General features: G+C 42.3%; 1 protein-coding gene across 19 annotated transcripts in view; it reads left to right on the top strand.

Moving 5' to 3' along the window:
* nfasca (neurofascin homolog (chicken) a) overlaps nt 1–16,696 on the top strand; it is a 111,447-nt gene that overhangs the window by 88,334 nt on the left and 6,417 nt on the right. For 8 of the 19 annotated variants that reach the window (XM_020055566.2, XM_020055567.2, XM_020055574.2 and 5 more), the window contains 8 exons: nt 1,265–1,282; nt 3,391–3,618; nt 4,305–4,430; nt 7,561–7,707; nt 8,864–8,995; nt 9,270–9,339; nt 11,216–11,239; nt 15,528–15,542. In XM_020055566.2, coding sequence (XP_019911125.2) covers nt 1,265–1,282; nt 3,391–3,618; nt 4,305–4,430; nt 7,561–7,707; nt 8,864–8,995; nt 9,270–9,339; nt 11,216–11,239; nt 15,528–15,542 — 760 coding nt within the window. The other 11 variants (XM_020055580.2, XM_020055578.2, XM_020055568.2 and 8 more) reach the window with 10 other exon arrangements.

The raw sequence follows: 16,696 nt of genomic DNA, 5'->3' as shown, positions 1-16,696 counted from the left end.
CGTGTGAAGTGAGTGGGCCCAGTTAAGACCTGCCCGGCTCATAGACTCCAGCCTGCTGCCTACAGGAGCAAATGCACAGGTGTTCATCACACTGACAGCCATTCAGACAGCTTGTTGCGCAGAGAGCGATGGTATCTCCAGACCCTCTCTGCCCTCCGTCGACGGGCCCAACGATGGGGTTTGACAACACACACACACACGCACGCACACGCATGCATGTGCATCTGTAGTACACCGGGCACACATGCACACGTTCACACGCACCTAATGGCACACTAATGCATAGTGTGTGTTCGTAATGGTCACATGCACAAACCCGTGCACAAACAACCAAATAGGCACTTTTAACACAGTGCTATTAGGAGCAATCAGTCAGCAGTCTCTGTGAGTGCCGGATCGTGTAATATGCTTTGTTTTGGCATGTCTGTCTGTCCTGATGATCTTGTGTCAGAATGTTATTTTTTGTCTCCTGTGTTTTTTCTCTCTTTCTCTTCATTTCCTAGTGTTTTTTTAACGCCTTATCTGTCTCAGCCAATTCTCACTGTCGTTTTCCTTCCTCTCAACAACGGCTGCAAAGGGAATTACAGTGCACTACATTTACCTGTAAACCACCAGAACCAAGGATTTTCTGTAATCTGTGTAATCTAATCACAAGGCATCTAGTAGGCCTTTTAGGTACTACATGTCTGTGTTACAGTATGTCTAGGACTTAATGATGTTATTACATGAAAATATCATTTCTAACTTACAAATAATAAGAACAACAATGTTTAACATGATCTGTATAGACATGATCTGTATTATCTATATTTAATATCAGATTTATTCATACCTCTTTTTTATTTTATGTTGATATGTCGTTTTTGTATATTTAGGTGTCCAACTGGTGCCAGGTATTGTAAAAAGTTAATAGTTGGAAGAGCTGCTGAGTAAACAGAAAATAATTGCAGTGTGGAATTTGTACTTTTTTCAATAGCTAAGCTATTTTCACTTAAACTATGTGGTCTATATAAATTACCAATGTCAAAACAGGCTGAAAAATTATTTCTATATTAGACCATTTAAAAAATTGGTAAATTACTGATAGCTTTGCAACCTTACACCTATCTTTCCCTGTTCTCTGACCTGTCTCTCCCTCGTCTCGGACCTGTCTCTCCCTCTTCTCGGACCTGTATCTCCCTTGCTCCTGTATGTCTCCCTGTCATTTGTCTCCATCTCATCTTCTACCCCTCCTCTCTGACTGCCTCTCCTTGGATGTTGACAGAAGACTTTTTCAGCTCAGGTACTGACCACTTAGGTGTACGTCATGGGAACGGCACAGTCTCTCTTTTTTGATCCGTTTTTCTCCTCCTCAAACCCGTTTACCCATATTGGTGTCCAGTTCAACTGAATGACCATGCCATCTTTATTTTTGCTTACCATTTTGCCTTGCTTTTATGTCATGTTTCAACCACGCTCTACTAATTGTGACGGTACAGACTCAGACAATTTATATCTTACAGAGATCAACCCATGAATCTGTTAAATAGGGGTTTGATAATCTTACACTGTAACAAAGAAAGCACATTTATTGTGAACAGGCAATATTCATTCTAAACGTCATTTTACCAAATGCTGGCTTCCCATCTGACCTTTGTCTTTCTGTCATGTTAGTCTTGCTACTTTGCCATAATCTGTTGATTCAATAGTGCATCTCTGTGTGCTTTCAAGGATTGGACAAACCCACAGTACCTTAAGTTTCCCTTTTGACCTGGACCATAAGGACAACAAGAACCTTTAAAACCCATTTTCCCATGTGTAGAAGATTCAGATATGTTACACCCTTATACACTTGAATACACTGTAAAGGTAAATACACTGAGTGGCCTTAGAGTCTCTGCTTCAACATCAGTTTGAGTTGAGTTATGAGAGGTCGCGTATAGGACTACAGTTTTAGTCAGGATCATCTGTAGCGTAGCGCTTGTCGCTTTTTCTAATGTTTGAACTTTGAACCCAATCCCTGATGGCGCACTTTTCAACTTGAATCATGAAATCATTTCCTGTCCGTCACAAGCCTTGGGTCTTGTGTACTGACTGAGCCGACAAAGGTGTCAGCCCGCACTGACGTTGTCTCAACTCTTTGGGTGGTGTGTGGGTGTTTCGTGATGGTGCGCGTGTGGAAGAGACTTGCTGGAGCATATCTCCAGGGGGCAGGGCTGGCTGGGGGAGATATCAAGCTTACCCTCGCTTGGATGGCTCCACATCCAATGTTCTGTCAATTCACTCACTCACCTCTGCTTGCACTTCAGCTTTCAAACTGTCACGCTTCCATCTCATCCTTGTGTGTTTATTTGTGGGCTGGTGAGCATTCCCCCGACTCCACCTGGTTTCTCTGTTGTCACTGGGTCACCAGTAAGAGATCCCAGACCTTGTGGTTTCAACCCCCTGGAAAGCAGTTCCTCTGGTCTCAGTTTTGTGACTGACACGGCCTGTAATATGCGCGTCTTTTTGACTGCCTTGGCTTATGGCCAATGTTATCTCTGGCTGTTGGTTTAGCGTTTCCGGGGCCACAGGGGTCCTTGGTCACCTGTCTGCACTGATGAGTTTGTGCCTGCTGCCTTCTTTTCCTCCTCTACCTCCCCTCACATGATTGGCTTTCCTTGGCATGCTGCTTATTTTGGGGGAGTGTGAATGAGAGAGGGGGGAGGGAGGGAAGTTCAACAAGTACATGAGTTCAACTGCCCTCCAGTCTGGTGGGACCCCCCCCCCCCCCCCCCAGTGGAGATCAACTTTAAGGTAAAAGGAGGAATTACTTGTAGGTCCTGCCTGTGTGTTCCGTGAGGAGAAACGGTGATTGATGATGCTGTGCAACAATGTCACAGAACAAAACAAGGCTCCTATGAAATAACAATAATGGGTCTAAATTTGGATTTCCCATAACTTGCTGTTTGTTCTGAAATAAATCACACAGCCGATAGAGTGCCTCGGACTGTTGGAATGGTCATGGAATGGAATTAAGGGTTGTCATTACATTATTTTATCACTTGGGGGCACTGTTATTCTACTTCATTTCCTTTAACGTAGGTTGTGTATATTAGTGAATCATTTATGGATACCAAGTCCCAGAGTCATTGTATCTCTTCGAACCACCTAAACAATAATTATCTCACTCTTTAACCACCTACTGATGCCTAAAGGCCAAATGATCTATACCTTTTATATTTTAACCTAATTTGAGTACATGGACGGTTCTAATAATTGTCCGTCAACAGTGCTAGTTCTGGGAAATCCATAAAAAAAAAAATCAATTGTTCATTGACTTTCTCTGTGTCCCTCGACTGTTGTGTGAGTTTTACCTGTGATTCCATGGTTTTGTCTTTAACCCTGTGTTCTCTCCCCCCTGCCGCGTAGTCACACCTACAGACGACTCCTCGTCCACAACTGTCCCTCCTCCGCCACCTCCTCCTCCCACCACAGCTTCCACAGCCATTAGTACTTCAACTACTACTCCCCCTACCCCCGCTACCATGATTACCACAACTACTCCTACCGCGACTACGAGTACCACGACTGCCGCGCCTACTGCAGCCACTCCTGTGGTGGTTACCAGCACCAAGAGGGCAGATAAGAATGTGTTGGGTACATACTGAAGGCCTGTTGTTACGTCCAGTTCAACCATAGCACAGTGCTTTCCTTCTTTGGCAGTGTAGACGTCAGTATGGATTGACAATGGACTCCAGGGGATGCTGTCATGGGCCATGGTGTAATTTATATACACCCGATATACAAGGGAAATTACCCTAATAGACTTATTATAAATCGTGTTTTATTGGCTACTCCCTCCCGACGAGGAAGGAAGCATTTGGAGTAGCTGGCTGTATTCCAATACACCACTTCATTACCTTGTCATATCTCATGGGAGATGGGATAGAGGAAAGTAATTTATAGTATTGGAACATAACCATTAACTCGGCACTGTTCCGTCGGGCTGTGAGAACCCAACACGGATCCATTTTAGTTGGAGGGTTTGTTAGGGCCCAAGGCGGTGTTCCTATTAAGAGGATCCTTGGGTTACTGAACACCTCTATTACAGATCAGAGCACGCCATCAGTGCTTAGACACACATAATGATCGTAAAGAGTCCCTTGTTGACACCCCCTAAAAAGTCATAAAATTGAACATTGGCCTAGTCCACTGTTTATAGGGCAGCCCTAACCCCAAAACCACTGTATGATTGCAACCCTGCGCGTGCTATTGGTGTAACACGGCCCTCTCTGCTCCACCCGGCCCCCCCGGCCCCGCCCCCTGACCCCGCCCTCTGGCAGGCATTGCTCCTGGGAGGGTGATCTGGAACCTGACGGTGGAGCCTAACAGTAACTACGCTAACGTCAGCTGGAACCACAACTTCCCGGGCGGCAGCAGCGAGTTCCAGCTAGAGTTCACACTGGACAGTAAGACCTGCACCCGGAGTTTGTGTCAGAGTTATAAGCTGAACCGTCACAAAAGTCCCAGCGTTTGTTTCCGAGCTTATGCTGGATGATACGAAAGCACCCAGAGTTTATGATCTTCAGCATTGGTCAGTTTTTGGGGAACACTGATAATTAGTAGTGGGTCTAATATGTTTCCATTTTAATAAGCCTGGAGTTGGCAATTTAGAGGACAGTTTTATTGATTCCATTGCAATGGACAAGCTGAATCAAGCCCAGCTCAAGTATCAGAGGATATTTAGCATTTTCATTTGACCCGAGTCTGATCATATCAAATCTACAGTTCCATTTCCATCCTAGAAAGAAACATCAATAGTGAAGTAAGTCTACAGACAGTTTATATCTGTTGAGAATGTACTGGGCTTTCTGAAGGGAACTACGAGGCATTCCTGGAGAAGGGAAATACACCAAATGGACTTTGTTAATGAAATCCAGTCCAATTCATGACAGCCCTTCACTCTAGAGGAGAAATTAGACTTTTATTCAAGCGACATTCTCATCTCTATTCATAAAACTCCCTGTCGGGCAGAAAGGTAATTTCGTAGGAGAAACTCTCCACTGTCATTTCATTTTGCTGCGGCAGAGCTGAGTTGAGTTGCCTATAGAAGTCAGATTATGATCTCTCTGGCTTCCCATAGCTTTAGATGTGGGTGGAATATGTAATATACTGTATTCTGTGGCATTTCCATTTGAATAATTAATGTGTTATTTATTTTATAGCACCCCCGGATTCTATTGCACTTTGATTGCAGGTTTTGAGATTTTCTTCTTTAAAAAATCCTGACTAAAGGCTTTGTTGAATTTGTATTTCATGTTTGTCTCTCTCCAGTTGTAACAGAAGTTCCTTTCAGAAAGTGTTTTCTGTGGCTCAGGGAGAAATGAAGAGGGATCTTGGTACATTGAGAAAGAGATAAAGAGAGAAACCCAAGGGATGGGTTGCTGTTCACAGGCAACTTTGAAGAAGTTCCTTTTATTTGTCAGCATTATGGAATTATATCAATGACAGTCAACTACCTGGTAGAACAGTACTAAAAAAACATAAAAAAGAAATATCAATGACAGTTATAGTAAAAACTCTTTCCCTATATCCCTGTGTATACCTAGAAATAAAAGAGATGAGAAAGAAGGAGAGAGAGAATCCCATCTCAAATTGATGTTTCCTTTTACTAGGGGGAAATATACTGTAATAAAAATCAGTCCTTAAAATATCTGAAACCATCCATGCCCTCATCTTGATATTCTACACAATATACTATAGTAAACTCTTTATACTACAGGGAAGGCATTGTGTGTCTCAGGAAGAGTGTTTTTTGCGTGTGTGAGTGCGTATTTGCACGTGTGTATGCGTGCGTGCGTGTGTGTGAGTGCGCGTGTGCCCATTCCATTTTTGCAAAGGAGGAGGTGTTACAGTGATATTCACTCAAGCGCATATTGATGTTTCTTTTTTTCCTCCTCGAATTGTATGAATCAAACAGTTGAAACAGAACACTCCCCCACGTGTCTCCCCATCTCCACTGCCCTCTGCCCATACCCCCCCCCACCCACCCACCCCCATTGGGTTTATGTCCACAGTGTGTCGTGTTGTTCGGCATCCAGGGTTCCTGCCCACGGCTGCTGCTGGCTGTATGGCTGTGTGTCTGCTTGTCTGGCTTGGCTTTTGCATTGGCTGTAAATCGTCACGGTGATGAAAGGGGGAGGGTGTATTTAACACCCACACTTCACCGGTCAGGACCTTGTCACGGCGATGACTGCTGGCTCCACTCTTCCTGTATCACTATGCCGCTACCGATAGTGGAGATCTTATCAGTTCACTAACATCTCGACTACAGGCTTGGGTTGCATGCTGCAGTGCCACCAGCGTTATCTCACCAGGGGGGCATGGACATGCTTTCACACGTCACGCAAGCTAATCAAGACACCAAGTCAATGCCGTTGAGGAGTCTTCCCTCCGTACCTGAACGGGGGGCTGCAAGCTGGCTGAATTTTTGGATCTCTGTGTTTTGGGGACGCCAGGCTGCACACTCAGTTAAATATATGTTGGTTGGACATTCGGCTTCTAACTTGAACGTCATGTATGAGCTATCATATGGAATGTGGTCTGTTTTTGCGTTAGTCAGACATACTTATCGATTCTTTACAGTGCTTCACGTGTGTTTCGGGGTTGCATTTCTTTTTTGTATGCTTTGGTTAAGCTGCTTGAAATGCTGCAACTTTGGAATGATTTGGGTCGATTGCTGTGCGGTGATGTTATGGGGTCAAGGGTCATAGCATGGTGCATGGTGTCACCAGTTTGCGTGCCCCTCCGGTCATCACCAACCCGTGCCTACAACTTGGTGATGTAATAAGGGACACGTCTTTCCATTGGAAAGATGATGCGTTTTGTTTTTTCACCGTCGGTGTGTATCTTTTCCCCATTGAGATGAGGGGAAGGCTATGGGTAATTGAGACACAGTGCTTTTATACCTTCCCCCTTTGCTGTCCCAGGATATGGAGTGTTCCATAATGGTCCATTTAAATTCCCCCAGTCAAGGTAATACAACATACTGCTGCCAATTCAGCTGTGAGTTTAGCCTAGTAAAACTTTGATGTCCACAGTATTAAAGTTGCCTGAAGGAACACCTGCTCTCCAGCTCAACCTCTTTTCTCCCTCTCAAATGTCCCATTTTTACATTATCTTTCTCAGGATAATTATCCCCCAAGAGAAAAAACTATTTTCACTTTCACAGAGAAGAAATATTAAATATAAACAATCCTTTAAAAGCAATGGAACTCTCTTCCTTATAGAGTTGGGGCACTTCAAGTTACTTTTCGAGTCTATTTATTCCATTTAGATGGCCTTATATGTGACACAGGCTTAAAGATGAAGCTATTAGTCATAACAAGGCTCTAAATAAGTGGAGGTTGGAAAGGGTGTGTGTGTATGTTGCATTAGCTCAGTCTCAGTTCACTTCAGCGGCCCCCATCTCATAGGGTGAAACACTGTCTCGCCGTGTCGCATCAACCCACTATACCTTTTCCGGTTTGCCTCGTTACCATGGCAGCCTGGCCACGCCCCGCGACGGAGTGTGATTGGCGCCTCTCTTGTGTCTCCAAGGCAACGGAAGTATGTCAAGCGTACCTGTGAAACAGCCGCCCATTAAGCTGGCCGGGTTGATCGAAGGGGCCAAGTACCGTCTGAGGGTGTACTCCAGTGAATACCACAGCATCTCCAGCAAAGTGGTCACCTTTGAGACCAGCACAGGTGAGACTCCACCTGCCCAGGGGAGGAGGGATGGGACATGGTCAGATCATGTCCCATCAGATAGCCTGGGGGCAAGTCTGTGTCTGCATCAGCCCACTGTAGAAGACTATAGCATGCTGATGCAGAGACATGACGGCACCCAGGCTACAGGGACCTCATGGATCTCCCGTTTCCGAAGAATGGCATCTTTTAGTTGGGATCAGATCACTGTGGTGTTCCAGCCAATTGAGAGACGGTTAGTTGATGTATCTTGGTGAGCTGGTATTGAAATGCTGTCATGACTTCCCTCATCCATCAAGCCATTATCCACCAGCGGTGCAGCGAGACTGCTTTGTCCTCATTCCGTTTTCAAATGGGTTTGTCTGAACTTCGGGAATACCTTAGAAGAGTCTGTGATTTAGCTCTTTGTGATGTTTTGATTTACCGTCAGACTCTATTCTGTGTGGTAAGAATAATGCAAGTTCTTTGTGAACAAACTTAACTTTAACCTATAATTGTCTCATATCTTTGTTTTGTTTTCTAACCAAATTTACTTTGCCAGTTTCACACTTCTCCAGAACTGGCAGAGCTGGTATTTGGTTTATTATTATAATTGTCTTGTGTGATTTTCAACATGTAGGTCTTCATTGTTTTCCTGATGCAATTCTCAACCTGTAGTCTCATCTGTTTATAATTTGATATAAGACTGGTGTCAGTAATAACAGTATTCAAACATCTTTGGGGTTGCTTTGAAAGTGTGCTGTGCCTGATATTATTTGCACTTCTGTTCAAATGACTCATTGATCAATTTGCACATTTTAGTGTTGCTTTATTCAAATGCAAATCTCATATTTTCTGTCAGTTTGACAAAATGCAGAAACATATAATAGTGTTTTGGATATATTCACTGAGAGACCAGCCTGAGCATTTTGCAGTAATTGCTGGAATTCTGGATTGATACAATGAAGGTTTTGGGTTGTCATACATTGTGTGGTTGCTTTGTTTTGATTTGAACAACCTTGGATGATGACAGATGATGACGTCGTCTATAATGCCATGGACACGTTTGAGCCACAATGCACTCATTCTGTTTCTCCCTCTCTATATGTTTCATCTCTCCTTCCTGTATGTGTGTGTTTGTTTGTGTGTGTGTTTCAATGTGTTTGTCTGCTGACAGCCTACATTAAAGACCATGTGGACATAGCTACCCAGGGCTGGTTCATTGGGCTGATGTGTGCCATCGCTCTCATCATCCTCATCCTCCTCATCGTCTGCTTCATCAAGAGGAGTCGTGGAGGCAAATACCCAGGTAAGGGTTAACACAGGGGAGTTACATACCCAGGTAGTGGTTAGCAGGGGATTTAATTCCTCAGGTAGTGGTTAGCAGGAGGGTTAATTCCCCAGGATATGGTTAACACAGGGGAGTTAATTCTCCAGGTCGTGGTTAACACCGTGGAGTTAATTCCCCAGTTTACGGTTAACACAGGGGAGTTAATTCCCCAGATCATTGTTACCAGATCTAGTATCCAGATGGTGACTCAGTATAAAAACATTTGTGTCAATGTGTTTTGTCTTTTCTTCAGTACGTGATAAAAAAGATCTTCCTCTGGAGGGAGTGGATCAGAAAGGAGAGGATGGATCATTTGACTACCAGTAAGCATTTCTCTTGAATATCACAACTGGAAGTACATTTTCTATGACCCACTGTTGCCCTGGGAGGTTTGAAGTGTGTTGCACCAGATAGTGAATGATTTGTGTACTTAGAGCTTCCATTGCTCCTCTGTGCTAATGGTAGCTTGATATGAGTGTGTATCATCTAGGATTGTCTTCTAGGCAAGTCATGTTTAAAGATCTATGTCAGTGATTTCATCATGAATGTCATTATTGGTGTTTAGGCTTTTTAGGATTATGTGTGGTAGTGTTAATTTACGTCTTGGAATGACTTGGGTTTAGGTCTTGTATTTTGAGTGGGGTTTTGTAGTGTAATCATGACTTAGGTCTAGTAGTGAGTTAGTATGAGTTAAGTCTAGTAGTGCAGTTATGAGTTAGTATGTTAGGTCTATTAATGGCGTTATAGGTTAGTATGTTAGATCTGTTCATGAAGTTATGAGTTAGTATGTTAGGTCTATTCATGAAGTTATGAGTTAGTATGTTAGGTCTATTAATGAAGTTATGAGTTAGTATGTTAGGTCTATTAATGAAGTTATGAGTTAGTATGTTAGGTCTATTAATGGCGTTATAGGTTAGCATGTTAGGTCTATTCATGAAGTTATTAGTTAGTATGTTAGGTCTTTTCATGAAGTTATGAGTTAGTATGTTAGGTCAAGTAGTGTAGTCATGAGCTTGCATTTCAGGTGTAGTAGTAAGGTAATATGTCAGGTATATTAGTTTAGTCATTAGTGCTGTCATGAGTTAGTATTTCAGGTCTTAGTGTGAATGTGTTTAGTAGTGTGTTTTTCTTGGAAAGTAATTGACTGTCTTTTGCTCATTCCAGGTCCCACTGATCTGTCTCCACTCCTTCTACTCTATCTGTCCACCTCTACTGATTAATAAACCCTGTAACTTAACTGTCAAGTCAGCTGTAACACTCTAGCAATTACCATCTCTAATCACTGATGACATACATTATATTGAAACGGGGCAGAAAGCCCATGTTCTTGCACGCTACAGCAGATATATAGGCAGCCGTGTACACACTTCAATGTGTATTAAAGAGTTTGTCACCCTTTATGGACCTGAATACCTAAGTGACATTGCTGAAACAGCCTGTCTGGTGTGTATAGTGACTGTGCTAATGCACCAAGACCTTTGGCCAATGACTGAGTCATTAGTACTGGCAGAGAGTCTGTAGAACGTTAGAGGGAGAGGAAGGTCCCTATAACTCTGCGCAACCTGCACCCCAAGCCCTTAGATGTTTGTAGAAACCAGAAATGGAATGGGCCTAATTTACTCAGGCTTTGTCAGCATTATCTACCCAAAAAGGATACAATGGTTTAGGCATGCATATTTAGATTAATTTGAGGAGAGTTGATTTGCCTTTGTCTATGAAAATGAACTGCACCTACCACCGGGACGGCTGTGTTTAAGCTCTGGCGTTCGGCTTCACAGCACAGTCCTGTGATTTAGTGTGATGGTAACATGTTTGTGCGCACGAGAATACCAAAGCTGTTCCCTGCTCTCATCTCTAATCAATATGTGTATTAATATGACCTTCTTTCCTTCAGGGAAGGTCAAGTCTAAGTTTCCTCTCAGACACAGATCCAATAACACTGCCACTAATCCTTTTGTCTGACCAAATGTCCTGTGTTTGTGTGCCAGAGTGTGTATGTGTGTGTCTATGTGCTTGGTGTGTGTGTGTCTTGCGTGCACGCGTGTGAATGTGTGTTTATGTAGCCTATGGCTCTCATCCGCTTGTGTATTACCTGGAGGTTCTCTCCCTTCCTCATTTTCTCTCTCTCTTTCTCACTCTACTACCCTCACCTCTCCTCCCTCTCTTCTCCACGCCAAAATGGTCATCTGTCCCTGACAGGAACGAAAATGAAAACGAGAACAGGTACTTTGGTTTCGGCACGGCATCCACCTCTCGGCCTGCGCATGTCAGGGGCAGAGCCTCCCCTCCTGACTGGGTGGGCGTGGGGGGGGGGGGGGGGGGGGGGCTGCCTGCGGGTTTCGGGGTGAGCCTGGCCTAAGCAGTGTTAGAGTGGAGGTGCTGGAGCTAGGCAGTACCTGTGATGTTTTATAATTGTCCAACATCACCTTTGAGGTGGAAGTGACACAGCAGCCAATCAGAGACCTTGGTACTCGGGGTGTCAGATGTGACTGGGGTGCAGCTGAGACTGTGGTCCAAGGTGTTGCAAATCCACAAAGAATGTTGTGTTGTTCACAGTTAAAACAACTGGCAAGGAACTTCACCAGGCTGTAGCCCATCTGTAGTTCATTAACCAAAACATCCATATGTCTCAGTCAATGACTCTTCTGAACTATGGTCTATTTCCATAACATTAAGAACATCTGGTCAATTATCCCTTCAAGTCAGGTTACTGAATAGGACAATTCCACTTTAGCACTAAATCGGGATCTAATTCACAAGGCTACAAGCTATCAACACTAAAGCTAATCTTAGCCGAAATATATAGATTATCCTTGGTCTAACTTTGAGGTCAAAATAATCTATTGACTGTGTTGCACTACTGCTGCTTTGCAAAACATTAAAAGCAGAACAATAGCTATTGTAGTAGGTACATAACTAAAACCCAGTTAAAGCAAGCCTGCTGGTGGAGTTTTTTTGAAAGGGACCGATCTTACTTACGGTTCTTCGGGGTTGACAGCAGCCGGTATTAAATATGGGGCAAATGAAACTAATCATAGCCGTGGTATAAGAATGGCCTCAAGCTCATGATAGTCAAGTAAGAAAAGCATATTAGTGTTCCAGGCTGAGTTGAAGTATGCACACAGGTTCTGCCAAGAACACACTTTAAAAGTCTCTTCTCATTAACAGAAAGATAAAACTGAGTTAGAATTGCAGCTAATTAACTGAACTCAGGTTTTAATCAGGTGGTATATTTAATATATTTTCCGGCAAATCCAGATGATTTACAAATTACAGAGTAAGAGAGGAAGTTCTCATTCCTCCACTGAAAATAGAAAAGGTTTCAGTTGATCAATTGATGGAGAGATCTTGAAACTGAACGTCAACATCCAGAGAGGTCCTGAACCCTTTGTCTTTGTATAGGTTCTGATTGGGTTTTTACCACCTCCAGGTTCATTGCTCTGTTTTTTATCCGCTTGCTGACATTTAAAGTCTGGAGCCAACAGGTGCAGAGGTGAAGGCTGACGACGAAAATCAATTCTAGCGGGTAGATGTGGAGAAGGTTTATGGGGGGAAGTAGGAAAGGCTTTTGTTAGTTTGACACCCTTGAAGAACGTATTATGGGAACAACACCTACGATATCCTTTGACTTATCAACGATGAGTGTCAGTGCTCCCCATGGTCGTCTTTGCATGCGTCTCCTGTCTGTTCTGTGGCTTCGTCGAACTCCGTCTCCTGGCGGATCAAACTGCCATGTGGATGAATGAATCATGCAGGGGTAAACTGATGCGCAGGTATAATTGTCATCATGGATGAGGTATAGACCCTGTGTATTACAGGCTCCTTAATTGGGACAGTTGGGTCTCTGCATGCGTGTGTGTCTGGCCCGGGGTGGCCGACCTGAATCCTGGAACGCCTCAGCATGTGGACGTTTTCAATCCAGCCTAGCTTAAATACATTTGATTTCACTTTCTGTGGTTGGAATAGAATATAACTGTGGCTTGTGGGTTCTATAACCCCGTTTCTAAAACAGCTGGGACGCTGTGTGAAATGCAAATAAAGACAGAATACAAGGATGTGCAAATCAATTATTCATAATTTTAATTGAAAATTAAATTTTAATTGAAAAAATGTCAAATGTTGAAATTGAGAAATGTTATTGGTTTTGGAAAAATACATGCCCACATTGAATTTGATGCCAGCAACATGTAAAAAAAGTTGGGACAGGGGCATGTTTACAACTATGTTGCATTACTTTTTCTTTTACCAATACTCTGTAAGCGTTTGGGAACTGAGGAGACCGACTGTTTTTTTTTAAAAGTGAAAATGATTGCTTAACATAGGATTTCAGCTGTTCAATAGTTCGGAGTCTCCTTTGTCATATTTTTTGTTTCATAATGAGCCAAATGTTTTCAATCAATGGTTGAGAGGTCTGGACTACAGTCAGACCAGTTTAGCACCCAGACTCTTTTACTTTCTAGCTGAAAATGCCAGGCCTTCCCTGAAAAAGATGTTGTTTGGATGGCAGCATGTGTTGCTCCAAAACCTGTATTGGTCAGTATTAATGGTGTCTTCACAGATGTGCTAGTCACCCTTGCCATGTGCACTAATGCACCCCCATACCATCACATATGCAGGCTTTTGAACGGTGTGCTGATAAGCTGGATGGTCCCTCTCTTTAGTCCATGAGGACACAGCGTCCATGATTCCCAAAAAATATTTCAAATTCTGATTTGTCAGACCACGGGACAGTTTTCCACTTTGCCTCAGTCCATCTTAAATGAGCTCAGGCCCAGAGAAAGTGGCAGCAGTTCTGGATCTTGTTCATATCTGGTTTCTTCTTTGCATGGTAGAGTTTTAACTTGCTTTTGTGAATGCAGCGACGTACTCTGTTCACAGACAGTGGAAGCGTCCCTGAGCCCATGCACTGATTTCCACTACAGAATCATGTCTGTTTTTAACCCTTTGACGCGTACGATCACACCAGTGTGATCAGGCTAGAGTGGTTCCTGAAGCATACGATCACACCGGTGTGATTAGAACGTATTGTTTAGAACGCACAATTAGAACGCCTAGGTACAAGTAACATAACAATGGCTGGTCAGGCCGCGCTATTATTTACTCACATTTAGCTCAAACAGTGTTTATAACTTTATTTCCTGATTGTAATTGTTTCAAGACCACACTATGATATTAACCAGGTAGCAAGCATTAAAATCGGGACAAGAAGTGTTACTTTCGTACCAACAGACAGCCAACACTAGCAGTTATATTTTTCTACAATAAACATAATACACAAAAACAAACGATATTAGTGACTACTAAAGAGCATCTTGACATTTCCGTGATTTTCAAAGATCACGGCTATCCAGTATTGGTTTTTGGCCTTGTCCCTTGCATACAGAGAACTTTATTCTCTGAATCTCTTAATGATATTATGTACTCTAGATGATGAGATCTCCAAACACTTTGCGATTTTATGTTGAGAAACGTTATTCTTAAATTGTTGTGGTGAACCCCTCCTCATCCTCGCTTCCGACAGACCCATCCCATGACCTTTTAACACCCAATCATGTTACTGACCTGTTGCCAATTGACCTAATTAGTTGTGTGATATTTTTAGCATTAAAACAACATTTAGCATTTAGCGCTTTTTTGCATTAAAACCACTTTTCCAGTCTTTTGTTGCCTCTGTCCCAACTTTTTTGAAATGTGGTGCTGGCATCAAATTCTAAATGGCCATATATTTTTCAAGAAACAAGAGAATTTCTCAGTTCCAACATTCGATATGTTGTCTTTGTAGTATTTTTTATTCAATATATTATTTAAATGATTTGCACATAATTGGATTCTGTTTTTATTTACATTTTACGCAGCATCCCAACATTTTTGGAAACAGGGTTGTAGATCATAGACAAAGACACCCTGATTGTCTTTTTTAAAGCTGGTCTAGAACTAAAGCTTGAACATACCGCAGCACTCCAAGACTCAGTCTGTCCACCCCTAGTTTAAGCGCTTCAAGTTTGACACCTTGTGGTGAAACAAACTCACCGGTTCCGTCCTCCCTATGCCAACTGCACAACTATTAGGCACAATGACGTAGGCCTGGTCCCAAGCATTATGTGTGACTTGAACCCCGCTCAGTGTCTTCCCATTCAGATGAAGAAGGTTTAAGTCGCACTTAACACCATGGACTAGAGATGACCTTGAATTACATAATGGTCAGATAGAGATCCCTTTTCCTTTGGCCAGGATGAACCTGACCCTGTATCAATTAGTAGAATTATTGTGGTTTTATTTGTGCTTTTTGTTTGTTTGACATCATATCTGCAACTGCACTATGTGTGAGAATGGTGTTTGACCTGCCAGTAAATATGATGGGCTTACTCATCCTTCGGGTATACCAAACTCTCTCTCCAAATACAAACATATACAAATATTTGTTCACATATCCTCAGTTTTGTGTTCTTCCTCAACTTACAGCTGTTTCTTTTGTCTTCTGTTTGGTTTGTTTCCATTGGTCCAAATCAAGTTGTTCCCTCCAAAGGTATGAAAGGAGTGCCGTGGCAGCCTGTCCCGCACAGTGCATACCGCATACAGAATAACCCGAAATAATGTGCTTTATTTACTTTTTGAAATTGCTCCAATTTAATCGATTAATATGTAGCCTCACTAATCACACTTCTTATCAACATTTTCAATTGACAAAAAATTTACAATTTGGTTTTCAATCAAATCAAAACCTTACCTCAAACCTATTCTTACCAAGGCTTAAGCAGCCAAATCCTCATTTAGTTTCCAAGAAATTGATGATTCCAGTCAGGTCTAAGTAAGCTGGGGTGGAATGTAACAAACAATCAATATTGACATTTACACAATTGATTTCTTTAGTCCAATTGTTACGAGCTGGATAATGTTTGTCTTTACAGAAAAATGCTCAAATAACAGAGGTTGAGAATGGTTTGTTTTGAAAGTAATTTTAGATACCACAGCATATTTTTATGGAATAAAGTCTTCCCAGTTACTTTTTCCACCTTTGCACCTTTCTCAAAAGATCATCTAATCAGATAATTGAATCGTTCTACACTCTCTTTCTAAAGATGTTTTAAAGTCAAAGAATGCCTGGACATTTATACTCTCTCTAAACCCTCTAGCTTACTAATATTTCTTGAACGATAAGGTCAACAAACGAAAGCTGGCAAACCCGGAACTATAGACAATCTTTTTAAATGACTTTGCCACTCTGGTAGATTTATTCAATTACACACGAAGATACAATCTGTAAGTGTTTCACTGCTACTGAAGCATATAGGAGATATCCTCATGATTTGACTGTAATACTCTTCCTTTGAGTGAATTCAGAACTGTGTACGGTAGTTTCATATTTGCCAGCAGCAATGCTTATCACCTTATGGTTTGATAGATCTTAGGGAATTTGAGGGTTGCAGACATCTATATCGATAATTTCTCCATTTTAATCAAGTCAACAAAAAAATCAAGGTGGTCATTTTCCATGCCTGTTTAAGGCCAAAATCTACATATGTATGAGAGTGAACTCAATGTTCTCACACTCCTAATCAATCCTTCTCTCAGTATATTAATCGATTAAAATAAAAAAAAAACAATGTTTCCCATGCATTAATACAGTTTCTTCTCATCTGCTAGGGTCTGTCCTCTTCTGTCTCTGTTTGCTCTCTCTCT

This window comes from Esox lucius, chromosome 17, assembly GCF_011004845.1.
Source record: "Esox lucius isolate fEsoLuc1 chromosome 17, fEsoLuc1.pri, whole genome shotgun sequence".
In the NCBI taxonomy this organism is placed as follows: Eukaryota; Metazoa; Chordata; class Actinopteri; order Esociformes; family Esocidae; genus Esox; species Esox lucius.
Note: the sequence above shows the minus strand (reverse complement) of the source record. Positions and strands in the feature narration are given on the sequence as shown.